The 26,839-nt window shown below is 41.3% G+C and overlaps 1 protein-coding gene across 2 annotated transcripts in view; it reads right to left on the bottom strand.

The window, feature by feature from the left end:
- Window positions 1-4,075: 4,075 nt before the first annotated feature.
- The window catches only part of BTBD3 (BTB domain containing 3), a 45,076-nt gene continuing 22,312 nt past the window's right edge, over window positions 4,076-26,839 (bottom strand). Inside the window, exons 2-5 of one of the 2 annotated variants that reach the window (XM_023550010.2) lie at window positions 15,907-16,186; window positions 15,318-15,408; window positions 14,647-14,765; window positions 4,076-11,351 (exon numbers count right to left, since the gene is read on the bottom strand). In XM_023550010.2, the coding sequence (XP_023405778.1) occupies window positions 10,319-11,351; window positions 14,647-14,765; window positions 15,318-15,408; window positions 15,907-16,049 (1,386 nt within the window). In that variant the 5' untranslated portion in view covers window positions 16,050-16,186 and the 3' untranslated portion in view covers window positions 4,076-10,318. Of the gene's footprint in view, window positions 11,352-14,646; window positions 14,766-15,317; window positions 15,409-15,906; window positions 19,060-26,839 lie in introns of those variants that run through there. The other variant, XM_003411477.4, reaches the window with a different exon arrangement.

Raw genomic sequence — 26,839 nt, forward strand, 5'->3', positions numbered from 1 at the left:
CTGTCTCAAATGAAACACTAAAAAATAACATGAAAATCCACTGTAAACATCCAAAAAACATCCTTAATAGAGTTTTCTTGTACATATAAGTTAGTATATTTAAGTCTTATTAAAAATGGATGTAGTTAACTGCTTGGTTATGCTTTCTTTGCGCATGGTATTCATTGGGAGCGTTCCTCCTGAATGCAGTAAGCAAAAGATGGAAAGATAAAACGCTTTTGACATTCTGTAGCTGGGAAGAAGTTTTGACTGGGAGGTTCTCAAATTTAGCCCTGGTTCTCTGCTGGAGTGGACGGAAGAGTCAATCTCTGGGAAGTCACCATGTCACAAGGCTCCCATTGATATTCGTTGTTATCGCCAATCAAAATTATACCTATAGATAATAAAATACCTAAGAATAAATATAACCAAGGAGGTGAAAGACTTGTACGCTGAAAATTATAAAACACTGCTGAAAGATATTAAAAAAACAAACAAAAAAACCCATTGCCATTGAGTTGATTCCAACTCATAGAGACCCTATAGAACAGAGAACTGCCCATAGGGTTTCCAAGGAGCACCTGGTGGATCCGAACTGCCGACCTTTGGCTAGCAGTCATAGCACTTAACCACAACGCCACCAGGTAAGGCATCCCATACTCATGGATTGGAAGACAATATTGTTAAGATGTCAATACAAACTAAAGTGATCTGCAGACTCAACACGATACCTATCAAAGTGTGTGGTGCCAGGGTTTCCAGTGAGGAATATGTGAGTGGAAGTCAAATTTCCAGGAAGTTTGTCTATATTTGGGGTTCTCAACCTTTCACGTGTATCAGAATCCTCATCCTCATTGAGCTTCATATAAATAAAGGGGACCAGCCCTGCCCCCAGTACTAGTACCATTTCCTTTGCTGGTGATTCCAACTCATGGAAACTCCATGTGTGTCAAAGCAGAACTGTGCTCCATAGAGCTTTCAGTGGCTGATTTTTCAGAAATAGATTGCCCGGCCTTTCTTCTGAGGTGCCTCTGGGTGAACTCGAACCTCCAACCTTTTGGTTAGCAGCAGAGAGCTTAACCATTTGCGCTACCCAGGAACTCCAGTTTAGCCCCCAGACTCCTGAATGAGAACCTCTGGGGGCCATGCTTCTTGAAGGCTTATTCTGCAAAATGGAGGCAAATCCAGTCCTGAAAAAGAAACTAGAAATTCACATCCAGGATGTCTGGGCCCTCATCAAACGAGGCCACAGCACTGGCTCAAGGATTTGGTGAGAAGGCAGCGGAGTGGAGGTGAAGGAAAAACAACAGCAGGGGTACATGGACTAGGAGTTGCCCCTACTTCTGGCACACCCGTATTTACTTGCATAAAAGCAATTAGCCATTCAAACGTTCATAATGTCCAAATCACTCATCATAAATATCAAATCTGCTTTCGATACACAACTAATAATTTCAACACTAACATTGATTTTAATCCCAAAATACTTAGAGAAGAGGTTATGTCTAAAGTGTCTAAGACAGCAGGCAAAGAAAAAACTTATTCTGACTCTAGCAGAGCTAGCAAAGGGGGTGTTCCTTCACCTGCAAAATAGACTCCTCTTGGAAAATATCTTCAAAGAGTCTCTCAAAAACTCGTTACACACACATTTCAGCTTTTACAGTTGTTTTCCGAGGAATTCCCTCGCATAGCAGGTATCTGATGTGCTAGAATCCATCCAAATCAGGGTACCTCATTTCTATCTTTCATTACCATGACGAAATTGAAATATGTATCAGAAATTGGATTAAAATATGAGAATTCCTCAACAATACAGCCTTTTGTAGCTTTACAGACTCCCTAGCAGTGACTTAAAAGAACAGCAACAAAATCCATCTCTTTCATTTTGCTTTTTAATTGTCTTCATTGACAACTTGTAGGAGGTAGGTGGAAACTAAAAGCAGGCTGGTTCTCATAAACGCATATAGGAGGAAACTGCGTGAGTTTAATGTGTGGCCTTTTACATTTTGTTTCCTTTAATCAACACTTAGGGAATTTTCTGCTTGCCAGGAACTGTTCTAAGTGCTTTAGAAATACTGATTTATTTAACAGTCATAACAACCTTAAAGAAAGCACCATTATCAGTGCCATCTTTCTTGAGGGCCTTGAGGCTCAGAGAGGTTATGTAACTTGCCTGAAGTCACACAGCTGGAGCCAAACTTCATATCCAGGCAGGCTTGCTCCAAGCCTGAGCCATTACACTGCACTATGTCAGCTCTCTTGTTTTACCTTCTTCCTAAAAGAATCTAAAGATAGAATCAAGAGTGGGTATCTACAAGCCAAGTCTCTACAGAGGAAGGTAAAGGTGTACTCCTTCCCTCTTCATAAGGACAAATGTTAAGGCAAGAGGTTTCATTCCAACTTCAGCATGCCCTCTTTTAACTGGATGTCACAGTCCCTGCATCCTGGCACCCCTCCCTCCAGGTTTCTAGAATCTTCGTCTTTCTCTCCATTCCCAGGCCTCCTTCCGTCCTCGCTGGCATTACTCTCACAGCCCTAACTGCTTGCGGATGCCCAGTCTGAACCAGTTTATCCTTCCAAGAGTTCAGAAAGATGTTTCCAAAGCACAAAACTTTGGTCTTGTGTTTACTCAGTCTCTTCAATGTCACTGCTTTATTCTGAGGATAAAAGCCATGTAACTTAATCTAACAAGTGACAACCTTCATGCCCCTGCCCAGTTTGTTACCTGCTCCATGCCTGGCACACAGTGGGTGGCCCATTCTTTCACATGCACCCTTGACTACAGCCACATTGAGCTGTTTGCTATTCTAGCCCCCTGCCGTTTCTCTTCTGGAATTTCCTCCCCCATAGCTACACAACCTACATCACCCACCTTCATCTGGACAGTTCTACTGTATCCTTCAAAACTCAGCTGGACCATCATCCCCCCGGGAAACATACCGTTCTGTTCCAAGGCTGATCTTGATGCCCCTCTTCAGTGGTCCTTTAGTAGCCAAGGACATGTCTCCATGTTATGGATTGAATTGTGTCCCCCCAAGTATGTGCTGGGATCCTAACCCCTATACTTGTAGCTGTGATCCCATCTGGAAATATGATTTTCTTTGTTGTTAACGAGGTCATATTAGTGCAGGGTGTGTCTTACCTAAAGACCATATCAATGTAGGGTGTGTCTCAATCACTTTTGAGATATAAAAAGTAGATTAGGCACAGAGACAAGCAAGGGGGGAAAAGACAGATGTTACATGAAGACCACCTAGGAAGGCCGGGGCTAGAGAAGCTGAGACAAGGATTTTCTCCCAGAGAAGAGGGCCTTCCCCTAGAGCCAGTGCCATGAATTCAGACTCCTAGCCTCCAAAACTGTGAGGACCCTGAGTTGCACACACGGTTAAGTGCTCAACTACTAGCTGGAAGACTGGCATTCAAACCCACCCAGGGAAGCAGTGGAAGACAGGCCTGGTGCTCTGCTTCTTAAAGGTCACAGCCTTGAAAATCCTGTGGAACACAGTTCGATTCTGCACACAAGGGTAGCCACGAGTCACAATCGACTCGATGGCAACTAACCACAAAAAACTGTGAGAAAATTACCACCCATTAAAGCCACACACTTATATTTGTTACACCAGCACTAGCTAACTCAGACATGCTGCTACCCCTTTAAACCAGAACCAAACCCGCTGCTGTCGAGTCGATTCTGACTCATAGCGACTCTAGGACAGAGAACTGCCCCATAGGGTTTCCAGGGCTGTAATCTTTACGGAAGCAGCAGTCACTGCCACATCTCTTTCCTGAGGAGCGGTGTTGGTTTTAAACCGCCGGCCTTTTGGTTAGCAGCTGAGTGCTGTAACCACTGTGACACCAGGACTCTTTTGCCACTACCCCTTAAAAAACAAAACCAAACCTGTTGCCATCATGTCGATTCTGACTCATAGCAACCCTACAGGACAGAGTAGAACTGCCCCATAGTTTCCAAGAAGTGCCTGGTGGATTCAAACTGCCGACCTTTTGGTTAGCAGCTGTAGCACTTAACCACTAGACCAGCAGGGTTTCCACTGCCCCCTCAGCACTATTAATTTATACCACCATTCACTAGAGATCCCTGTGATCAGCAGACAGGCAGGGTATGCAATTTCTCAGACCCCACCTATGTGACCTACCCAACCAGATACTCAGGGTTGGGGCCCCACCTATGTGACCTACCAAATCAGATACTCTGGGTTGAGGCCCCACCTATGTGACCTACCAAATCAGATACTCTGGGTTGGGGCCCCACCTATGTGACCTACCCCATCAGATACTCAGGGTTGGGGCCCCACCTATGTGACCTACCCAATCAGATACTCAGGGTTGGGGCCCCACCTATGTGACCTACCCAATCAGATACTCAGGGTTGGGGCCCCACCTATGTGACCTACCCAATCAGATACTCTGGGTTGGGGCCCCACCTATGTGACCTACCCAATCAGATACTCAGGGTTGGGGCCCCACCTATGTGACCTACCCAATCAGATACTCTGGGTTGGGGCCCAGCCATCTTAAAATCCTGCATGTCGTGGATCAAGCACTGCATGGACCCTAGCTCCTCAGAGCACACCCCATAGCTCACCGGCCTGTGACTCCTCATCACTTTTCTAACTGCCTGGATGGAGCAAGGAACAGTGACCAACGAATGGATGACTGTTGGGTTAATCCTTTGGTTCGTTTCTGGGGGAACTGAATTATCCAGCAAACACTGTATTCTTCGGTCCATGAATGCCTCCAAACATTCTTAGAGTTCTTCTTCAGAATAAAGATCTGTGACAGCTTTTAGTTTTGAACTGGCTAAGGTTCAAGCGCACTGAGCGTTTCATAAGTGGTGCTGAACTGAAAATTTAGAGCTGATTAAGACAAGTACAAAACCTTTATTACATCAGATATATAGAATGTCTTTTAAACGTACTCTTTTACCTACTCTACTGCATAGCAGAAGGTGGTACCCTCTGCTTCAAGCTTTGAAAAATTATTCTTAGCTTCCTTAGTCATTATATATATACATTTTGGCTTTTCTTTTAGTAATTTAGGAAGGAAAATGCAAGTTTCACAGACACAGTAAAGGCTGCTACATATCAAAACATTGTCTCGTAGACTTTCCTGGTTTCTCCCAAGTCTTCCTGCTATATGTTGCTCATAAAGACTAATTAAAACACTTCCCGTTAATTAAAATTAACAAGGCTACTAGTATGATGTCTGTATTTTTTTTCCAGGTGTAATTTCAGTCCTCTAGAAGAAATTGATGTAAAAACGATTGTCTATTAAGTAGAAAATTGTTCATCAAAGCAGAAAGTATGCCTCCATTTTGAAATAATTTTCTGTATTGTTGCTACATAAACAAGGACATAATCCTTACAGTAGCTTTTAACATAAATACACTGTCCTTTCGTACCACTTAACCTGGTTACCACCAACAGCTTCAAGTGAAATTAGTAACTAAGCCTGCCAAACCAAACCAACCCATTGCTGTCGAGTTGATTCCGACTCATGGTGACCCTACAGGACAGAGTTGAACTGCCCCACAGTTTCCAGGGAGCACCTGGTGGATTTGAACTGCTGACCTTCTCATTAGCAGCCTTAGCACTTAACCGCTACACCACCAGGGTTTCTAAGTAAGAGTAAACCAAAGTTCAAACATTAGTGGTCTAATAGGTGACTTCATTTTAATTATGCCCTATACGCATATTTATTTAAAGCACATATTTGACAAAAAGTGGGTAGTTGTATTTAACTGGATACTTTGAGGTTTAGGGATTTTCAGAGGCAGAGTGTAAAATAGCAACATTTGCTAGTAAAATTGGTGCCCACTGGATGCTTAACCAAGCACATGGAAAACGATTATAAAAATAACTACAGTCTGAATTAAAAAAAAATGTTCAGAAGAGGTGGCAGAGAGGCGTCCAAGTTGGGAAAATGTACTCAAACATTCTTCAGAGGCTCATTTATAGAAGTAGGTATTTGGAGTGACAGCGTAAATGGTCACCTTCACCTCTTCCTCACAAAGATATTCAGCCAACCGCTTTGCAACTTCCCAGTTGAGAAACTCTTTTCATTGGTGTGTATGTTGGTCGCGGAAACACATGGAAAAATTCTATTTCTGAAAACTTCTCAGTGTTCGTTTTGCTAGAACATGTATTCTGAAAAGTTGAACATGAAGCGCTGAGGAAAGGGAGTCACTGGTCAATAAATGTTAAGTGGCTTTGAAAAAAAGCTAAAATTCAAAATTCTAAAGGTACAGTCATCCTCTATTGAAGCATGTCAAAGGCACTCAAACCCTACTCTGATAAACACTTCAAATCATCTCAGGTTTTCAGGGCCACTTGCTAATTTCAGCCTCTAAGTTGTATACCATTTAATTCCTCAGCACTGCTTTCCCCGTTCCTGTGTTCCCCAAGTCTGAGCCTCGGGCTTTCACAGGCAAGCCATGCTGTCAACTGGGAAGAAAGGGTAATTGCAGTGACATGTTGATCTCTAAGCCCCAGCAATGGAAGGGGATCACTCCCAATTGTCTTGGGATGCCGTAAACAAACATATGAATTAAGTTTTAATAGCAACAGAGATGAGACAAGGTTTAGAGTTCCCTGGATTAAAGGTCTTTGTAATTTCAGGTTGTGTCTGTGATTAAGTTGATGAGAATGGGTGATTGCATTTCCCCTACTCTTCGGTAAAATTCCAAAATTCCCGTGAGCAGGTATGCTGTAAAAACTGAACCCTGAGTAGATGAAGTGGGTAAACAAATACACAGAGGTATCACAATAAACTCTGAGAAACAACAGAAAGCTGTAGAGAAAAAAATTATGTACACGTGTGTATAATAATTACGTATAAGCCAGACACACATACTTGATATGGGGAAATATAAAACTAGTTGAGCCCATAAAAATTATACTCAAAGTTCTCACATGACATTTTATTTATTTTTATTCCTAGACTTAAGCTATTCTAGCACAGCAGGAAAAACAGCACTGGTCACATCTAAAGCTAGATGTCGTTTACTGTCATCAACACCCCTTAGCACGGCAAGATACACAGGCTTTGAGCTGCTACAGGAATCCGTATCTACAGAAGGGGAATATAAATGCGTCCATTCACGCCCTCTCTATAACTTAACTGTCGGGCTTTCAACAATGCCAATTGAATAACATATTCATTGTTCACTTATGCTTTTGCCTCAAATTTTCATTTCTTTAGGGATCAAAGAAAGCTGAATACTTAGCGAACGGGCTTCACCTGTGAAGCCATCTACGTGAACCACCGTAGTGGTACCTGAAGTGCCAGAATTAACTTTTTTACTATTTCAGGGGAGCTACAAAAATGCTAAGGGAAACAAATCTACGAACCAGTTTTATTTTTATTTGCTTTTAACATGATTACACACATTCATGTGTCTAACAAGATCTGCACTGTTACATTAAAATACAGTACAATAACATTCAACATGAGGTACTTCATATTTATATTTTTTTCTTCATAAATAACGTTAAGCTACTAAATTCAAGCACCCTGATGCACAAGTGGCTACAGTGTCCTGAAATTAGCTGAGCTTATTAAAACACCTTAAAAAACAAAAAGACAGTTCAGTGCAATAATTAGGTAGAAATTAGACCATTTGCTTAAATGCTATTTTGAGATACTCTAAAAGAACGTTACATCCGAACTGCTAGCCTAGCTCCCCTTATCCCCGGTATCAATGACAAAGACTGCCAGACACACTGAGAAAAGAAAAGTACGGCCTATTCGGCTCGACAAAGTTGTGTTTATATACTAGAGTTGACTGCCTTGTCGGAACTATGGTTTCTAGCTTTAAGAGCTACAAAATCAAAGATCGCCAAAGAAAATAAAGCGAGTACATCAGCCTTCATCCCATTTTGTCAAAAATACAGAAAGAGACATGAGGGTTGAAAGTACAAAATTTCATATTTAAATACAATTTTCAAATTTAACCCACAGCTTTTGGCACCAGCCAGTCTGATGTTGGCAGTGTCCAGTCTTTTGTTTCTAAGTAATGGTAATTAGCATGACATTAAGTCCTTCTTGGCCCAGCCCAGAGTACAGGATCTCATCTGGCTTTCACCAAGCTGTCCCCTCACCACATGGAGGGCAGCTAGCTAATAAGAGCACTGACTGGAGCGGTACAGGGTGAGCAACCTTCACACTGAGGTTATCGCACCCACCTCAAGAATCTGATAGGATGAAATTAGTGTTACATAAAGTTTCTTCTCCTCTGGCTTAAAAATGAGTGTCTTCCAATCAGATACACAGTCTACCAATCTACATGGTAGGTATAAGTCACTGAAATGTTTAGCCATAATTTAAAAACAAAATCTTTTGCAGAAATATTTTTTGAAATTTGAAAATGTACCTTTATTTCACCGATGCTTTGCCAAAACTACTATCTGTAATCGTCCTAATAGGAATTAATTATTTGATCATTTTTGGAAAGTTGTCCTGGGAGTACTCATCTGTAATCACCAGTTAACGGCTTTTGATCATCTATGCTAACAGACATAAGTAATGGCAAAGGTGATTAGAGGAATTTCCCATAATCCAGTGTTCTCCTCCACCAGGGAAGCTGGCCGAAGGCCCACGTTTACAAAGGAAGAAGTGGCCCAGAAGCACAGTGAACAAGGGAAGGGCAGTCACTCGCTGGGGCCTTACGGGGGCCAGCAGGGGACCATTTCTGTCCCACCTCTCACCAGCCAAGAAGGGAGGAGACAATTCCTGAGTCCCTAAACGCACGTGTGTGCACATGGGTACGCGCGCGCACACACACACACACCCCGGGACTAACCCCTGGCTCCAGACAAGCCGGCTTCAGGCTTGAAGGGCAGGAGAAGGAGGCGGTCAGAGACCACACTCTGGGTGGTGGGGGAAGCGCTCTCAGGATCACGCTGAGCAGAAAAGCTGCTCAGGAACACACGGATGCTTCAGCTGGAAGTGAAAGCATCGGACACTGCCAGGAACACAGGCACAGAACCACCACAAGCCATCAGTGAAGGAGAATTTTTTGATGAACACTTCTCTCTGTTGTTTACATCACCCATGGACAGAGAAGAGAGTGGGACGTGATGCTGATGCGCTATTAGTATAAACCAGTGTGTCGCTCCAGATCTTGTTGAAAACCCTGCAGGCATATATTGGCACTTCGAGATGGCCAGAGGCCAGATTCTAGCAGTCCAGGAACAGGACAGAATTATAATAACAAAATAGTATGTAGTCAAAGTAGATCAGGTAAAGTATATTTCAGATAGGAAAAAAAAAAAATCGATGAATAAAGTGTCTTCTTACACAAACATGTAGTGCTACAAGATAAATTACTATTCTATTCGTCTAGAGAATTGTTTGGTCCACTTTCAATGGGGAAAGAAAAGAAGAGGAATTCTATATTCAAACCAAAAACAAGCAAATAGTGGGGACCAGAAACTAAGAGGGGAGACAAGAATTTGGCTTTTTCAAACCAGGTATTTTAATGTGCCATTAATCAAAAGATTTGTAGTATAGGACATTTTTAAGGCTTCCTTTCTGAACTGTTTTAGTTTAAACTAATGGGCCTGCAACTTTTTTCTACTGACAGGAGAATTTTATAATTTAATTCCTTTGAAAAGAAGTGTGTGTACTTCAATATTTTGTCTTCTAAACTAAGGGAATATAACCTGATTGTAGCAGAAGTCATAGCCTAAAGAAACACTCAATTTCTTATTTTCTTTTTTCCATCTTACACTGACGCTTTGTAGCGCTTAATACATAACATTATAAATTTAGGATTTAAAAAGAACGCAAAGCCCAGAAGCAAAGAATTTAAAAGGAATGAAATAAAAGCCAAACATGGCTACTGCCTACTTTCTAAATTACTCTAAAACAAAACTTCTTTCAAAACTGTACACTGATGTTTAATTTTGGGGGGGCAGGAGGGAGGTTCTGTTTAAATTAACTCGTCGTCATTATTTTAGGCTATTTATTTCTACCCATCAAAATAAAGCCCAAAAGGAAACTGGAGGTGATTCCAAGCATTTCTTCAAAGGGACAAAACTGGGCAACCAGAAGGGCAGTCTGAAAGAGAACAAAATCTCTCTAGGTGTACAGACGTACTCTAAAAATAAAAGTGTGCATCTTTTAAGCACAGAGTTAAGCGCTGAATGCTGCATTTCTGCTTGTACACAATTAAAAGTTAAAAGAAATGAGAAACTGCCTACGGCATCATTCATTAAAATCATCTGCACTCATCATCTATCCGCAGATGAGCTAAGCATCGAGCAAGCAGGAACCAGGTGTGCACCTCACAGCAGCTCGCACTGCTCAGGGAAATGAGTTTTCAAGCATAGAATATAAGTTCAGGGATCTGCCCTCCCTGGACCCCAGTGCCGTTGGTGCTATCCGAGGAGCACTGGAATTGCACGGTCACTTTGCCACACTGAACCTCCGTCATGCCTTCCTGTCCGAAGTAGCTGAGTTCATTGCCATCAAGGATCACGCTGGCTGTGTAGAAGGTGTCGGGCTCGATCTGCACCGGGTATTCAAACCACACAGGGAAGGTACTGCTGGAGCCATCCGAGAAGTACTTGCTCAAGTTCTGCCCCAGGACAACGCCCTGGCGCTTGAGTTCAATCTTGGCACTGTACTCTGCAGAGCCACAGCTGGAGCCGTACAGCCCAAAGCCAGCGATGAACACTCTTTTATCGACTGCAAACTGGATGCTGTCACAGCGTCCCCGATAGCGCCACTGGTTGCTCCGATAGGCACACGACTGGAAGCGGTGACAACGCTGGGGGACAAGGCCCTTGCGGGCTTTACTCACGAACTGCAACTCTGGTTTTCTGGCAGCAGTGTACCAGAGGAAGATGTCATTGGTCTCGTTGAGTGTTAAAACGCCGGACTGTGCAGCACCATTTGCAAAATCATCGAGGGCCATTGTGGGTATTCGGATCAGGTAAAGTGCCTTTCCCAGGACCTTGCGCTTATTTTCAATGCTCAAGGCGAGATCTTGTCGCTGGCATTCTACTTCAGCCCAATTGAGAGCTGCCTCAAAAACCACGATCTCTTTGGCGTTCAGAGTTTCCCTGCGGAGGATACTTTCTAGTGTCTGGAAGTCAATATCGCAGAATCCCTCGGACTTGAGAGCTAACTCGGCCTGGGCGTCGATCACCTCCCAGCACCGCTGGGTCAGGTCCGGCTCCTCAAACAGGCAGCTCTGGGAGAGGAGCACGCAGGCGTTCTTGGCGCTCAGGCTGGTTTCCAGGAAGTTAACGCAGGCTCTGGCAAGGTGAGGGACAATGTACTTTTTGGCAGCATAAAGAGTGGCCAGCACTGTGTCCGCGGCCAAGTCAATTTCATCGCAATAGATATACCTGAAAGGAAGCGCACAGCATGTAAATGGAACGCTCACAAAATGAGAGCATCCAGCGTGAAAAACGTTTTCAAGTTAGTGCCAAGGAAATTATCTTAAAAAAAAAAAAAAAATTCAGGAAACATCTGAAACATATTCATGAATTATTAATATTTGAACTTAGCAGTAACTTTGTATGACTAAAGACATTAGCTTTGGGTTGCCATTCTGGCCTCTCTTTTATAAGCTGCACTGAGTATGTTCGTAACAACAGAAGAGAATGAGATTGAGAAAGAGCTACATCTCAGAGATGGAAAGTATTAGGAAAAAAGTAGCAAAATTCTGTTACCTATATAATATTTAATCAAAGACCAGTCTTCATATGCCTTCGGAGCAACACGCATGGTTTACTTTCAACTCATTCTGCTCGTTCAGATAGAAATTATTGTCTTAATGTTTGGAACTAAGTACGACTTAGATTTTCCCTAAACATAAAACAAGACCTGAGAGGAAATAAAGTAGCCCCAAATTCAACGGATTATCAAACACAGATCCTGGTGCTATCTTCCAGCTAACTTTAGAGTTAATTCAACACAGGCTTCATATCCGTTTTTTTTGTTGTTTTATTTATTTTTTATTTGAAACTCTTTCTTCTTCCTCACACATCCCTTCTACTTTCGCAACTAGAGACTACATTATTTCCAGATACATTTAATTAATAAGATGAAACCTTAAATATGTACTTATTTCTGTGAACTATCCCTATTTCTAGAGCCCTGGTGGTATAGTGGTTAAGAATTCGGCTGCTAACCAAAAGGTCAGCAGTTCTACTCCACCAGTTGCTCACTGGAAACCCTACGGGGCAGTTCTACTTTGTCCTATACGGTCGCTATGAGTCTGAAATCGACTCAACAGCAACACGTTTGGTTCTTTGGTTATCCCTATTTCTGGAGAAGAAACCTTCTCTGTGTTTGGGAGACTGTGCCTGACTCCCAAAAACGTTACACAAGGTAGAAACCATCCGCTTCCTTTAGACTGCTATGGCTGACATAAGAGCTAGGCAATGAGGACTGAGTATGAGTGGAAAATAAATACTGATAACACTTCATTTAAACTTTTTTTTATAGCTAAGGTGTAGAGCTACTTGCTCTGACATTTCTTCTCTAGTTCTTACATTTCACTTTGGTGAAACACATACAGCTGAAAAAATCAGAATGCCTTCTGTTAGAAAGGACAAAACCACAAGGATAGCAATGAGAAAATCTTCCACAGTCACAACTGGGACCTGCCTGTCTGCTGCCAAGAAGCCCTCTCTCTCCTCCGATAGGCTGAGCCAGCTACCACGGGCAGGGCCAACAGACAACACTCCTGCAGCTTAGCAATGCTCCCTACAGGAGCGCCAGCGTCCATGGAGAGGGCCAGGGAGCACTGTCAGCACTTCACAGCTCTGACCCTGTAACTATCAAGTGGGCGGCCTTCCGTTTCTCTCAACAGCCCCCTTTCTAGGAATACTGGCTACTCCCCACAATGCTGGGGGGGTAAGGAAAATCTGGCCACCACTACCCTAGATGACAGTGTGGTACTGACCAAAGACGGCATAACAGTCAATGGTACATTACCACATTTCTGATTTTTACTACTTTACACTGACTGAATGCGTGTTTTTTAAAAAGCTTTTTTTTTTTTTAACTATATATTCTAGACAATGTATCTGTGAGACAAGATGCTTATTAAATGACGAAGTGACTTAGGTGAAATACAATTCTTTGCAATTCCTGCTCCCACTTCCTAATTACGTATACATCTGGGACGGTGCAATACTCTACTTGACTGCAGTGAAGCCAAAATGCTACACGACAGCTAGTATTCTCTCAGCAACAGATAACACTCAAATATACAAAGCTGTGACTTCACTGGGAAAAAAAAAAATAGACAAAAATAAAACAAAAAAATCTTCACAGGTAAAATTGTTTTCTGCACGTATATTTCTAAGGGATTATAAAGGTCACTAAGTGTTGGTTGGCTTAAGGAGATGGTTTAGTTGATATTTAGGTATGTGCTCACTTGTCTTTAATTTCTCTAAATCCCAGTGGTGGGTTCAAAACGCTGACCTTTCAGTTAGCAGCTGAGCACGTAACCACTGTACCACCAGGTCTCCAACGTGAAAGTTCGAGTCAGTAGCAATTATAATACGTCAGTAGCAAACTATAATATGAATAAGCAATTAAATACATTTATGTTCTAGAATTAGTTATGATATTCTTTTTTTCACAATCAGTTCTAGAGTGTAAACGTAACTCAGTAGGCAGCAACAACACATACCGGCGTTTTAACTCTTTGTGGGATTACTGCCCAGTCTGTTGACCCCTGGACAAGTTTTTTCCAACAAGCATTGCATTTATCCAGTGAACTGCAATCCCTAGAGCAGCACGTAACCTTGAACTCTGATATACTCTGGTGTGGTAGAATAAGGATTAATAAAGATCATATAAATATTATTTAGAATAACCATTGGATTTTGATCACATTGTAGGCTGTCACATTGTACAGCACCAGTAATTGGTAAAACGGGCAACTCTGTTTACCTAGTTAACATTTATTAGATTCTCAAAAAGTCTGACTAGATATAAAATTATTTTCCATAAATGCAGAACATATAGCTTTGCATTTCGTATTTACAATTGAAGCTTTTCTACATAAATCTAGAGAAAACTATTCATAGTTCAAAAATTTTTCCTCTACTATCAAAGGCAAATGCTTCATATCCTTGAGAAAGGATGCCTGATCTTAAGAATATGTGTACTAGAAAAAAAAAAAAAAAAGGAGTATACGTATGTGTACACAAAGATCAGATTATTTCAACAGATAAATTTTGCATTTGTTGACAGCAACCCTTAGGAAAGTGAGAAATATCCTAACTGGTACTATTTAAACAATGTATGTGATTTATAGCACTGTGAAGTAAAATATATTTAAAGACTTTTTCACAATGCTTTCAGAGAGAACATGGTCTACCAAATAATGTTTACACCAGAAAATTATTTTTAATTATAAGTCATTAAAAATCGAACTGCTATTCACACCACTTGCCCCCAAATCCCATGTCGAGGTGTGATTATGAAAGCCGGCATCACTCCAAACGCTCCCGCTGAAAGATGCTCAGTAGTTCTCTCCACAGCATTCACAAGGTAAGCAGCACCCTCTTTCTTCGTCAGTGTTCCCACTGCTGTTACACAGAACTCCTGCTTCACTGTGAGCCCCGCAGAGGACAAATGCAGCATAAACAAACTCTTGCCCAACACACGAATGATGCTTACTTCAGCATAGCGAGAAAAGCAGCAGGTTCAACATCTGGTATACGGATTTCATCTTTGTCCTCAGCAAGTTCTCCGTAAAACATTGCATGGAACACAGAGCTCCCAACAGCTAAAACATACTGTGGAGAAAGGCAAATCTTATTTCATGCACCAAACTGAATGCATTTTCAGCAAATCAATCCAGAAAAACAACCCGAAGCACAGAGCACCTAAACCTGCTCCTGCGGCGTGTCTTGCTGTGGAAGCCTCGGATATTCAGGCCAAACAGTCTCTATACTGCTCATGATGGAGGCTTTAAGGGATTAATGCATAATTTCCTCCATTACGAAAATAACTTAAAAAAAACAAAAAGCTTCTCTGACTGACGTCTAGAAAAGGGGTAAACAGACAGATGACTTCCTAACTTGTCACAGCAACTTCCAGAGACTTTATCCCACGACTGCAGAGCAAAGAGGGCATGTGTTTTGTGTGGGATATAAAACAGGGTAGAAGGAGACAAAGAAAAAAATTGGCATGCCCAAAACCCTCTGAAGAGGCTGGGCTTTCTCCGGGACTGGGCGAGACACGCACTGTCTGCCATCAGCAGGCCGCCCACCCCAAGTTCCACACTCACAAAGAGGGTCCCTCTTTGTGAGTCTCAGGTCCAAACCAGTAACGCAGCTGTTGCTTACTTTGTGTCCTGGCAACCGCTGAGTCCCACCTGGTGGCCCAACCACAAAATGTACGTCTGCCATCAAATCATTATTGAACATCACCGCATTTCTATAAACAGAGGCAATTCATTAATTCACAGCAGTCAGCATTTTTAATGCCCACTCTCCCACATACAAAACCCACAGCAGATCTGAAAGCTAAGTAACAGTTTAATGGCTTCAAGGCAAAACAAGGAAAGGGTCTAAGAACTGTGTTTATAATCATTGCAAACCCATGGGAAGTAACTCAAGCTTAAAAACAGAAAAAAGCCAGAAAAGTTAGCCAAACTTTTCACAAGGCTAAGGACAAATAAAAGATTTCCATCCTCTATGGCCCCATAGACACAACCTTGTCAGTTAAATGTTACAGCTTGCAAAAACATTTTTATCTAAGAGGAAAACAGCTGTACCGTTTTGGAAAAGATACAAGGCAGTTTTCCATTACCAATAAAGCTTCTGGGAAACGTGCAAACACAGATCTGTGTGAAAATACATTACAAGTCGTGCAAAAGCAGAAACTTCGGCCCAGGAAAACTTTTTCACGTAGATACGCTGGCCCGGCACTCACCTTTCTCTTATGGTGGGGTACAGACCCTGCCAGTTGGGGGCTGGAAGCAGGTTGTTGTTGCTGAGATTCTGCTGGTGGTACTGCGGGACAGCGGTGGTGCTGGAGCTGGCTGGTTTTTTACGGGGAAACATATCAGCAGCCATCTTCTTCTTTTTAGTCTTCAAGGTAATAATTTCATAGCAAACTGGGGGCAAGCTGCTGCTGCTGCTGCTGCTGCTGCTGCTGCTGGTCGTGGTATTTGCTTTCTTGGAGCTTTTCCTGGACCTGTTCTTTACCGTCTCTGGAAGCATCAAGAAGAAGGTGAGACATTTCATGTTCTTTTCCTTGTCATCTACCATGAGTACAGTTTGTCTCTCTCTCTATAGCTAGATATCCCAAATTGGTGCGAATATCACGGAAAAGAGGCCAGCGCGAGCTAAGATGTTAACAGACACCAACGAGCTGATGTTTTGCTTCTTTTCTCAGCCAGGCAAGGTGACCTTTTCACTAGGTTGAATAGAAACTGGCTTTAAGTTTTATCCAGTACTTGGTCTGTTAAACAGACCCCCATCATGATTCCTGTTTCTCTTATTTGTTCATAAAAATCACCCAGTTTCCTAGATCACCTGGAAAGGCTACACTGAGCAGAGATGACAGGCACAGAGCCGCAGCACTTGTTTGCTGAATTAGGTTAGCAAGATGCTGCTGGAGCCGCCCGCACGAGTCTGCTCAGCCGGCTGAAGTTGTGTGGTGAATGGATCGGAGGAGAGTAGGTGTTACAGCCCTGCAGATGGAGTCAGACAGCCGGTGCTCGGAGCCAATAGCTGAAGTCACCGATCAGGATTGGCCCAAGTAAAACAGTGACACCTATTGTAACGTGCACAGTTCTGATATTAAAGGAACAGTAGTTGCACTCTTGCCTACTGTATATTTAAATAAGATAAACAACATATGAAGCATATTTGAGAACAGGAAGAGAAGAGTTTATACCCACAGATTTCTCTTCGGTAAACGTACATTTTTATTTCCCCAGTGAAACAAGCACGATCGATTAATCAAGGGTAAGGACTGATAACTACCCTCATTTCTAGTAAAATCTTCTTCCTGGCAGCATTTAATTTCAAATGTTTCAACAGAATACTCTAGTCTAAAAGCTAAAAGGGATTACTAATAGTAAAACCATACTAAACACATTACAGATTAAAAGAAGGAATTTTTTTTCAGTCTCTTTGAATTCACGTTATATCCTAGCACAAAATAAGAGATGAGGCCTTGTGTTCGTTCATTGTACCTCCCAAGGTTCCCAGCTTCTATAATCATCTTTGACAGGAGCCCCAGACCACAAAATACTGTTAGACTAGTATTTGTAACAGTACACTGAGCTGCACTGTAACAGAAGGCAAATTCTAGATGTAAAAATAAGATTCAAATGAGAGAAAACTGGTTATCAGTGTTACATGGTTTAATTCACTAAAAATATGTCAGATGGGGCCTGTTCGGGATCTCAGAACCCACCTTAAATGTTATGGCTGCATTTAGCTTCATTTTTTTTTAAGTTTAAAGACTATAATCCACAATTTAGAACACGGAACCAAAAATGAGGCTATTCCAAGTAAAACATGTTCTGATGCTGCCTGGTTAAAACACAAACAGGTTCTCTCTGCTTTGGATCAGAAGAATATAAAGTACTATGTGGTTCTCACAGATGTGAGTCCTCTGACAATTTATTTCTAGCCTTGGTAAGAAAAAACAAAAACACCTGCGGCAGATTCCACACATGCTTATTTATCTGGTAAGAGGGGCTAATGAGGAGATTTAATCTCCCCTTCTCTATCCGGATGACTCTCATTTGTTCAATATGCAGTAGCCATTTGCTCCCCTCCAATCTAATTCACCCTCCATGACCACAGCCCTGTTTGTTACACAACACTCATCTGAATAATGAGTGCCTGACAGGGTGAGGGCTCAACAAACAGGAGCTACTATTGTGATTGGTATAGCTAATAATCTACTACAGACACCAAACACGCCAGAAATCAGTCTTCGTGTTCCTAGAATTTTAAGTCACTAAGCTGAAACACGGCCTACCCTTTTACTGTCATCATTATCCTTCTTAAAACTATTGGCAACGCCACTACAAGACGTACTGTAAGAGAACCATCTGTGGCTCAAGGCTGTCCACCTCCATTTGAGATGGACCCTGAAGTCCTGCTTATTTATGAGTCTATTCCTGCTCGTGGGTTGACCACACACATGCATATCTACACTTCCGAATTGCCTTCAAACACACTAGAACATGATATAAGAGAAAGAGACCTAAAACTAGTTTTACAAAGAACATGGAGAAAGGCGTAAGGAAGACACAAAGGAGCCCCTCAACTATTCAGAAGACCATTTAAACCAAAGGATTTCCCTGCTCAAATGCTACTGACCTTCCCGTCTGCTTCCCTCCTAGGAAAGCCCCCACACAAGGCAGGCCCTTCTGCCTAGCAGTAATCCCATGCATATTTCTAACAAACCTAGTCACCTGGCTTCTCAGGTTAGAAGTAATCAATGAGAATGGAAAAGGAAGCAAGCCACTTAGAGACAGGCATACCCATAACTGGCAGCTAGACAGGGACAGGAAACCCTGGTGGCGTAGTGGTTAAGTGCTACGGCTGCTAACCAAAGGGTCGGCACTTCCAATCTGCCAGGTGCTCCGTGGAAACTCTTATGGGGCAGTTCTACCCTGTCCTATAGGGTTGCTATGAGTTGGAATTGACTCGAGGGCACTGGGTTTGTTTTTTTTTTTGGACAAGGACAAAACAGAAAAAGCATAAAAAAAGACACAAGAACTTAAGACTGGTTCTTATTCATTTGGTATACAATTCAACACCCCTCATGGAGACAGGTTCCAGAAAACATGATTCTTACACCACCAAGTCAAAGGAAAAAAAGTGCCTGGAATAGTTTAAGGAAAAAAATTATATAGTATTTTAGAAAATGCTCTTTCTGAAATTACAGATTTCAGATATTTAGAAAACTAAGTTTTGTAGATCAGCTGAAAAATGAACACTAGGTAAATGAAGCAGTGCTAAATCTGAATCGCCAAGTACGGTCTGTAAAGGGGCATACCACTCTCGTGCGGGGGAGGACTGATGCTTGTGGCTGTTTTAAAAATATCTTAACTATAAGAAGAAATGATTCAAAAAAAAAAAAAAAGAATGACTAGTTTTTGAAGCCAATTTGAAAAAGCATGAGAATTTTAACAAAATCAAAACCATGGAAAACTTATTTGAGAGCTACCTTTTCTCACCATCGTAATAACGCAGGTAACACAAATCCTTGCTGCTCAAAGTGTGGGTCAAGGTTGGGAGTCCGCAGCAGCATCACCTTGGAATCTGTGAGAAATGCCGAATGTCAGCCAGACCCAGATGCTGCATCGGAATCTACATTTTAACAAGGGCCTTCGGGTAATTTAAGTTTGTGAAAATCCAGTACAAACTAACTTTAGTTAGAAAACTAAAGAATTTGTAGTATCTTCCCAGTGATCCACTATCAACATCTGGTGTCACATTTTTCACTCAATTATTAAATAATTATCAAGTCGATGGACAAATAATTCAAAATATTTGGTTTTAGACATAAACCAAAAAAAAACCAAACCCAGTGCCGTCGAGTCAATTCCGACTTATAGTGACCCTATAGCACAGAGTAGAACTGCACCACAGAGTTTCCAAGAAGCGCCTGGCGGATTCGAACTGCTAGACGTAAAACTTAACAATCCTTCATCTCTTGTTCTGAAATTCGATTGTTGTTATTGTTAGTCAATTCCAACTCAAGGCAACCCTATGTGTTACAGAGTTGAACTACTCCATAGGGTTTTCTTGGCCGTAATTAATAAAACCAGATCACCAGGACTCTTCTCCTGCTGTATCACTGGGTAGATTTGAACAGCCAACCTTTAGGTTAGCAGTCGAGCGTAAACTGTGCCCCTTAAAATTCTAGGGTTCAGGTGGGTAGGCAATCAACTGAGGGGGCCCCCAGAATATCTTTCCATTCTCTGGGAATGAAGGTCAAGTCCAGACTATCTCAAAGGATGACGACAGATAATTTTAGTGGGAAAAATAAAAGGTGAAAAAATGCAAGTGTAGAGACAATGTACCGCCTAATATTTTTAAATAATCTACAATTCTACTCAGAAAATTAGCAATGTGGCATAGTAAAAATTACATGGAAAATTAGGACTGTGTACTTATTTTCCTGGAAACAGAACCCATAGCTTTCATCTGCTTTTCAGATTAATCCATGACCCAGAACACAATAAATGCTATGAAAATTCACACATAAAACATTAGTAACATTTTGTTCTCTGCCTTCATTTCCATACTTTACTACATTAAATCCAAATATGGCCCCCTTTCCCCCCTTGAAATTAAGATATCGAGTTAAAATCCCATTTATCAAGTCTTTAATCCAGAAACATCACCCATGGAGTTGAAAAAGAATAAGGAATACCAGCTTGTCATCTATTGCCAAATTTTTATCTCTAGAATTTCTTTCCAACTAGGATTCTATCACTTGTTCCCATACCTCCTGAATTTCAGAGCTGTTTTCAAGACATGGTTAACTTACTCTAATGAGGTAAATGGGTCAAGAAGCCCATCATCCTTTATAAAGTATTCCCAGAATATAACATTCTGTTCATGTGGTCTATCAGGTGTTGGGGATCCAGTGGTAAACAATATAAAGAAGCAAGCTTAAAAAGTTAGCTAACAACAGTGGGTCTCAGACGATTTTATCATTGCCAGAAAGCTGTCTCACCTATATGGCTTTTCATTCATTGTCAACAGAATGTAAGCTCATTTGTATCATCCTTTTCACTGCTGGAAGGTTTGCCAGCCATCCTACTTTTATTTAGCACCCTCTGTCTATTGTTTGGGGAGTTGAATAAGGTCCGGATCTTACAGGGACTCCAGAAATCATTTAGTGCAACTCTGTCTCACAGGTAAGGCAAATGGGTGTCCAGAAGATAAAAGGATTTGTGCAAAATCCACAGTTACTTGGTGGAATAAATGCCTAGATAAAAATGCAGATTTTCTGACTGTTTGCCCAGTTCCATTTGTTTCACTTACTTCAACTTTCACCCACAGTAATTACCCCCACATAATACTGTTATCTTCATGTTTCTAATCTACTTTAAAAGAAAAAACATATGTGCAAAAATTACAGAGTTGAAAACCATTAAGATCTGTAGTCTGCATCCCTGCAGGATGCACAGTGCAGGAAAGCAGGCTGGCGGGCATTTTCTGGAAAGAAATGGAGAGGAACTCTAACAGGAAGAAACAAAAGCGTAACAGAAGAGGCTCTCCAGGTAAAATGAAAGTTAGAAAGCCAACCCATTCATGGCTAAAACCAACAAATTCTATGTCAACAACTAAGGCCCATTTCTTGTTACACTAGCAGCTCTTGTTTAACTTGCTCAAACTCTGGACTCCTTGTCTGGACTTGTACCTGGCTGACTGTGGGACACCTCAGCGGCTACAGCAGTCAGGTTAACGGAGGTTAAAATAGGGTGGAAAGAAATACGCGCCACTTCCAACAACAGCTGATAGAAAATAACAGAGGAGAGTCGTTTCATCTGATAAGTCTTGATGGAATAGCATTTTGATTTTTTTGCTTTTGCTTATTTTTCCCTTCTCTACTAAGCCAAAGTTACGTTTGTGATTTGGGAGGTAAAAAGATAAGCGACAAGTGTTGGCAGTCCCTAAAGACAGCAGCGGCTGCTGGAAAATAGACTATATGCTTTCCAAATGTGGAAATAAATATGAAGTCAAGCGTTGGCAGCATGGTATAGTGGTAATATCAAGAGCCAATAGCAAGTGACCTTAAGGTTAGTTACTTAGTATCTGTGAGCTTCATTTTCCTCATCTGCCAAATGGGATAATTATACCCAAGTCACCCCTCTCAGGTTTACTGTGAAGGCAAGATTACATGTTTGTGAAAGCACTCTGATAAAAGCTGAAACACTCTAGAAAGCTAAGCCATCACCATTAGCAGCAATTGTACCTAAAGCAGGAAACATCAAACATCATTTGTGATGCAGTCTTTCAAAACACAAAAACCCAAAGATTAGCCGGGCTCCCTGTCCCTGTTACTGACACTTCATCCCTTCTGAATGTTCCGGACCCACACACAGGCCAAGAAGGTCCCTGGCTCCTGTGATCTCGCTCCGACTTTGTGGGCAAGGTTCAATCATCAAGATTCATATTTTGCATTGTGTTCAGGTCCCCAATCAATGCCTAAATCCTATGGTGTTGTTTCCAAAATCCTATTCCTGGAAGCTACACTCCAAGCTGGCTCTCCACCATGGACTGTAAACCTCCAAGAGGCCCTCTGCTGGCTGATGTCCTGCTGTATCCCCATCCTGAGACAGCGCACAGCTGCAAGTTGTCTGTCCAGCCACCCAGTGATGATGTCTGTATGTGCAAGCAACTCAACTTGGCCTCTCTCAACAAAGACGCAGTTTGAATTCCAGCACTAAGTCTCATAATTATGACAAGTAGTTGGGCGAGGTATACCTCAGTGCTGTCTATAAGGATGAGGTTCACAGTTTTCCCAAGTCACGTCCTTTTCACCACTCAGAGCTCCTGTTACCTGAAATTTTGTTTTAAATCTGGAACCCCAGGGTAGAATGTGACAATTCTTAAAAGGCAGGAAAGGTGACTCTTTTTAAAATTCCGTAAGGCATTTAACACAGTATTTGACGATTATGGCTCTAAAAATACTGTGCCTAACTGTATACCTTGTTTGGAATGTTAAACAACTAACTCATCTAAATCCCAAATCATCCTTACCATACATTAAATGTGGTGCTCTTGAAAAAGAGTATCTAAAATGCGTCGGGCATAGCGGTTAAGTGCTACAGCTGCTAACCAAAAGGCTGGCAGTTTGAATCTACCAGGTGCTCCTTGGAAACTCTATGGGGGAGTTCTACTCTGTCCTATAGGGTCGCTATGAGTCAGAATCGACTCGACGGCAACGGGTTTTTGGTATATGAGATACAGGCAGTTCCTGACTTACAAAAGGACCCATTTCAACAACTCCATCGTAAGTCACTTCTAATGTAATTCAAATAACTTTTTTTTTTTAGTTTTCATTATTATTGCATTTTTCTCAAGGTTTTTTTTTTTTTTTAACCGTCCATTAACTGAAAGATTACATAGCAAATTAGTTTCCCATTAAATAGTTTAGACACGAAGTGTTCCATGACATTGGTTCCATTTCCCACCATGTGCCTGCCCTCGCCCCATTTCCATCCTAGGTTCCCCATTTCCTTTCATCCTGATTTGCTACCACTTCCTGCTTTCTCATCTTTGTTTTTGGGCAAATGTTGCCCTTCTGATCTCGTATAATAGATTGTTCTAAGGAATATGTTCCTCTCGGATATTATTTTACGGGCCTGTCTGTGGTTGGGCTGATGGGTGGTCTCCAGTAATGGCTTCAGTTCCAGCTCAGAAGGCCCACAGTCCCAGAGGTTCCTCCAATCTCTATCAGACCAGTAAATTTGCTCTTTTTTGTGAATTTGTTTTGCAAGATTTTTTCCACTTTGTCTGGGACCCTCTGTTGTGATCCCAGTCAGAGTAGTCAGTAAGTGGTAGCCAGTTACCATCTAATTCTTCTGGTCTAGGGTTCATGTAATCCATTAGTCCTTTGGACTAATTGCTCCTTTGGGTCTTTGGTTTTCTTAATTCTCTTTTGCTCTGGATGGTAAGAGACTAAACAGTTCTCTCCCAGATGGCTGCTCACAAGCTTTTGAGACCCCAGATGCTATACTCACCAAAGCAGGATGCAGAGCTTCATCTCCATGAACTATGTTTCATCAAATGATACAGATGTCCCTCAAGTCTACAGTCCTTCACCTTCTAGCCTAGAAACTTTATTCTACAAGGTGTCTGGTTACGTCTAAGATGTTCCCCTGACTGTGTCCCTTGCGTACTCTATTGTCTACACTGATACATAAGCATCACCTAGAGTTACGTATGTAGAGAGATCTACCACCAGACCTGTATCTGCAGATGGACATTATTATTGCATTTTATTATCAGTACCTTTATAAATTCAATCTTTATCTGTCTTTGGGGGTTGGAAACATTACATATAAATAGCTGCGAGTGAACATTTGAGAATGATAATATCAGCCAATTATGTACTACAACACTGTATCAGTACAGATTACTAGTGATAAGATATACAAAAAAAATGATGGTCGTCAGTACATGTCTTAGTCATCTAGTGCTGCTATAACAAAAATACCACAAGTGGATGTCTTTAACAAAGAGAAATTAATTTCTCCACAGTAAAGTAGACTAAAACTTCAAATTCATGATGTCAGCTCCGGGGGAAGGCTTTCTCCATTGGCATTCTCATCAGTCTTCCCCTAGACTAGGAGCTTCTCCATGCAGGGACCGCAGGTCCAAACGAGGTGCTCTGCTCCCAGAACTGCTTTCTTTGTGGTATGGGGTCCCCCATCTCTCTGCTCATTTCTCTCATTTATATCTCAAGAGACTGCCTCAAGACACAATCCAGTCTTGTAGACTGAGTCCTACCTCACTAACTGCCTCTCACCCTCCTTCATTAACATCATAGACGCAGGATTTACAACATATACGAAAATCACACAATACCAGGAATCATGGCCCAGCCAAACTGATTCCCACAATCCATGACAGTGCAGTTCATGGTAATTAAAATACATCATACATCAGGGACAACCTATACTCTAAAGATAGCAATTTAAAGGAAGACTGCTATGAAATCTTTTGTGAAGTTTAATATACTTTGGTAAACTAGGTAATCAATTGCTAATTTTTATATAATCTGGATGATTTCATAGTAAATTTCCTCATGTGTAAAAGTGTTGACTACATAATCTCTTACCTTTTCCAATTCTAAATTTCTAGGATTAAGGCATCTGTCTAATATTTGGCAGAAATAATTTCTTTAATATACTTTTCTTTATATTTTAACAGTCTGATTATGACCAATGCACAACTAAAACTCTAATATGTATACATGTGTGCCATATTTTATCAATTTTATGATTACTTATTTTCTGCCACATTTTTTTACATCTCTAAAATTGCATTGTGCCTTATAATTGATAGCATCTCACAATTATAAGCACCATTTTTTATCTTTCTGAGTAATCCAGAAAATAATGGCATGCCTTAGAACTGATGGCACTATACAGTCAGTAAAAGAGGGAACAGAACACACATAATTCAATAGAAAGAAATGCTTCTTTAGATTGGTTAATTATTCTCCTAACTAAGCAAGATGACAGCTCAGAATTCTGGCTGAACTACATTAGAATAATTGAGCTTTCATCAAATAGTCATTTAATAAAGTATATAATCACAATTCTCAATTGAGACTGCTACTATGACAAGTGCTGATATGGTTGAGAGTCTAGATGGAAATCCCAAAATGGGAATTTCCACTGCTTGAACTGGTAAGAGCTCCAGTATTAACAGGCTGAATTTCTAATATTTCCTCATTGCACATAATGATACATATATATAAAATTGATTACTGGTGGTGGTGTTGCATGTTGAGTTGATTCTGACCCATAGCGGCCCCATGTGACAGAGAAGAAACACTCTGTAGGGTTTTCTTGGCTTTAATCTTTATGGTGCAGATGGCCAGGTCTTCCTCCCATGGAGCTGCTGGGTGGGTTGAAACCGTCAACCTTTCAGTTAGCAATCAAGGGCTTACACGTTGTGCCACCAAACTGATTAGTAAAAGCCTTGAGTAATATTACTCCCTTAAGTAGTATTTTCTAAAGATATTTTATTTGCTAAAAATATTTTATCAGGCAAGCTATGATTTATTAACCTACATGTTTAACAGGTTAACATGTTTAATATACTTTGAACATGTAACTGACTCCTTATAAGTTACTGCTTATTTTCAAACAAATAAAATTGATATTAAAATGTTAGTTTATGACTCAGGGAACATCCAGCTCAGTTGGCATAACATAGTTTATAAAGAAAATGCTCTACATTCTACTTTGGCGAGTAGCTTCTGGGTTTTAAGAAAACATTCTGGGATCCCACTTTGGAGAGTGGTATCTGGGGTCTTAAACGCTAGCAAGAGACCATCTAAGATGTGTCAATTGGTCTCAACCCACCTGGAACAAAGGAGAATGAAGAACAACAAAGATGCAAGGTAATTATAAGCCCAAGAGACAGAAAGGGCCACATAAACCAGAGACTGCATTAGCCTGAGACCTGAAGAAGTAGATGGTGCCTGGCTATAACCGATAACTGTCCTGACAGGGAACACACAGAGAACCCCTGAGGAAGCAGCAGAGCAGTGGGATGCAGACCCCAAATTCTCGTAAAAAGACCAGACTTAACGGTCTGAGACTAGAATGACCCCAGAGGCCATGGTCCCCAGACCTTCTGTTAGGCCAAGACAGAAGCCATTCCCAAAGCCAACTCTTCAGACAGGGATTGGACTGGACTATGTGACAGACAATGATATTGGTGATGAATGAGCTGGCTGGAGCAAGGAGACACATAAGACTATGTTGGCATCTCCTGCCTGAAGGGGAGATGAGAGGGTAGAGGGGGTCAGAAGCTGGCTGAATGGACATGAGAAGAGAGAGTGGAGGGAAGGAGTGCACTCTCTCATTAGGGCGAGAGCAATTAGGAGTATATAGCAAGGTGTTTATAAATTTTTGTTTGAGTCTGACTTCATTTGTAAACTTTCACTTAAAGCACAATAAAAAAAATTTTTTAAATGCCAAATTTCCCCGATATAAATTTACAAGAAATAAAACAAAAATATTCACCCACAAAAAAAAAAAAAAAGCTTCTAAGCCGCCATCTAAAATACTCCACTGGTCTCACACCATCTGGAGCAAGGGAGAATGAAGAAAACCAAAGATACGCGGGAAAGGTTAGTT

Source organism: Loxodonta africana, chromosome 24 (genome assembly GCF_030014295.1).
Source record: "Loxodonta africana isolate mLoxAfr1 chromosome 24, mLoxAfr1.hap2, whole genome shotgun sequence".
In the NCBI taxonomy this organism is placed as follows: Eukaryota; Metazoa; Chordata; class Mammalia; order Proboscidea; family Elephantidae; genus Loxodonta; species Loxodonta africana.